This window comes from Fistularia commersonii, chromosome 27 (assembly GCF_037954325.1).
Source record: "Fistularia commersonii isolate RoL2024-O1a breed Wild chromosome 27, RoL_Fcom_v1.0, whole genome shotgun sequence".
NCBI classification, from domain to species: domain Eukaryota; kingdom Metazoa; phylum Chordata; class Actinopteri; order Syngnathiformes; family Fistulariidae; genus Fistularia; species Fistularia commersonii.
Genome location: NC_141310.1, coordinates 12,300,001 through 12,302,500, shown reverse-complemented (window position 1 = coordinate 12,302,500; position 2,500 = coordinate 12,300,001). Strand labels below are relative to the sequence as shown.

General features: G+C 65.6%; 1 protein-coding gene across 1 annotated transcript in view; it reads right to left on the bottom strand.

Annotated features, from left to right (window-relative positions):
- sall1a (spalt-like transcription factor 1a) overlaps positions 1 to 2,500 on the bottom strand; it is a 10,428-nt gene that overhangs the window by 2,670 nt on the left and 5,258 nt on the right. Inside the window, exon 2 of the mRNA XM_086174618.1 lies at positions 1 to 2,140. This exon is cut by the window's left edge and continues 1,288 nt beyond it. Within this exon, the coding sequence (XP_086030744.1) occupies positions 1 to 2,140 (2,140 nt within the window). The remainder of the gene's footprint in view (positions 2,141 to 2,500) is intronic.

Sequence of the window (2,500 nt, the reverse complement as noted above, 5' to 3'; positions counted from 1 at the left end):
TTGGTGGTGAAGGCCCGGCCGCAGATCTTGCACTTGAAGGGCCGCTCCCCGGTGTGAGTGCGGTAGTGCATTTTCAGCGCGCTCTGACAGCTGAGGACGCGGTGGCAGATGACGCACTCGTTGGGGTCCGTCACCTTCCGGTCGATGTTCTCCACCAGCTGCTGCAGCTTGGAGGTCTCGGAGCCCTGCAGGGGGTCCAGGATGCCCCCGAAAGGGAACTTCGCCTTGAACTGATCGGACATGAGGGGCACGAGCGGGTTGGTCATCATGGGCGGGCTGTTGGACGCGGCGTACTCGGCGGCGCCCTCCGAGGCCGAGCTCACGCCGGTCGCGAAGCCCGAGGAATGGCTGCCGTCCTCGGCTTTCCCGTTTGAGGTAGGAAGCGCGCCGCCCTCGCCCTCCTCCGACGCGCCGTCGTTGTTGTTTCTGGCCGAAGGCTCGGCGGCGCCCGGGTCGCCCTTGGCGCTGACGGGCGGGCTGGTTATGGCTACGGAATGGTCCTCCTTCTTGATGAAGTGCGGCAGGCTGGGCATGGTCGGGGGCAGCAACATGCCCACGGAGGACGTCAGCGTGGGCAGGATGGGCTTGCTGTCCAGCCAGCTGGTGACCGGCTTCTCCGGGGGCATGGACATGCCGTACGGTATGCCGGTGCTCGTCGGTATGTTGTCCAAATGCTCCGGGACGGGGTACGGGTTCATCTGGATGTGCGGGTACTTCTCCTTGTGCCGCTGGAAGTGGACCTTCAGGTTGCCGCGGGTGGAGAAGCGATTGCCGCAAATGTTGCACTTGTACGGCCGCTCGCCGGTGTGCGAGCGCAGGTGGATCTGCAAGGCGCTGTCGCTGCCGAACACCTTGCCGCAGAACCTGCACTTATGCTTGAAGAACGCGTCGTCCGAGCCGCTCTTGTGCTCGTAGGAGGTGACGTTGGGCGGCTTGCCTTTCCTCTGCTGGGCCAGAGCCGCCAACGAGTTGAGGTCCTCGACGGTGGTGCCGACGCCGGGCAGCGAGCCGGAGAACATGGGGTTTCCGGGCGGGGGCTGAGGTAGAAGGGGATTCACCGCCGAGCTCAGCAAGCTACCGATGCCGAACGCCGGCGCCGACGGCTTGGCCGGCGAGGGGTTGCCGAGCTGAGCGTGGAGGCCGCCCAGGTGACCCGGACGCTTCTCGGCCGCCCCGGGGTTGACGCCGGACGGCCCCAGCGTGCTGACGCCCTGCGACGTCTCGCCGGCGCCCGGGTTGGACTGAGGTAGCTGTGCCGCCGCGGCGAGCTGCTTCAGGCTGCTGATGCTGGCCGACTGGCTGGCCAGGTTCTGCGCCAGGCCGGCGGCGGCGGCCAGCTGCTGCGAGAGGTGGGAGCTGAGCGTGGCCAGCGGGCTCGCCGCCGGCCCCATCGCGCCCGAAGCCGAGCTCGGCGGCGCCGCCATCTCCGGGGACTGCGACGCCAGGCGCAGGATCTGATGGCGGATCTGCTCGATGAGCTGCAGCTGGTGGATCTGCTGCTGCTGCAGGGCCAGGAGCTGCTCCATCAGCGCCGGCACCGCCACCCGCGGGCCGCCGGCCGAGCGCGCCTCCTGGGAGAACTGCGCCACCGCCACCTTGGTGCTCTGCAGGTTCTCGATGATGACGTTGCTGTTGATCACCGAGAAGTTCCCCAGCTCGCCCAGCCCGCCCAGCGCCGGCAGCGGGCCGGAGATGGCCGAGGTGCCGACGGCGGGGCCCGACGTCACCCTGCCGACGTGGCCGGCGGCGGCGGCGGCGGCGGCGGCGTCGAGCGGGCCGCCGCTCTCCGGCTGGCTTCCCTCCTCCTCCAGCCCGCTGCTCATCCCCGACACGTCCACGTCCATGGACTCGTCTTTGTCCAGGGCGCCGGCGTCCAGCGGGTCGCTGCACTCCGTCTGATCGGTGTTATTCGCCGCGTCATTCATCTGGTCGTCGGGGTGATGGGGGGGCGACCCCGGCGAGAAGGTCCCGGCGGGGGAGGCGGGGTTCTCGTTGACTATCAGCACTAGCTGATTCTTAGTGCAATTCTTCTGGTGCTCCTCGAGATCGGACAGTTCAAAGAACTCGGCGCAGCATCTGCTGCAGACGTGGGCATCGGACTCCTTGCAGGGGGGGTCCTCCGGGCAAAGGTCCGCGTCCCCTTGAAGAGGAGGATGGGAGGAAACAGAGGATTAGTGATTAGAAATGTTTCGCAGCTGAAGAAGCAGCTTTATCTCCGCAAAATTCCATTGTTGTTAATCTTAAGTTAATCAGTTTTACACCCCCTCCTTCAGCCGCCCCTTGATGTGCTCACAATAACAACCATAAGAGGGGGAGGGGGGTTTATTGTGTGTGTGAGTGTGTGTGTGTGTGTGTGTGTCGCCTCTGAAACGCGATAGGAGGGGGGGGGGGGGGTCCGAATCAATGAGGGCCACTCGAATATTGCTTAAAAGTGATCTTTGAAGATGCACATCTGGGCCTCGTCACGGTGACCGACCCCCCCGCTTTTAGATAATCCGTC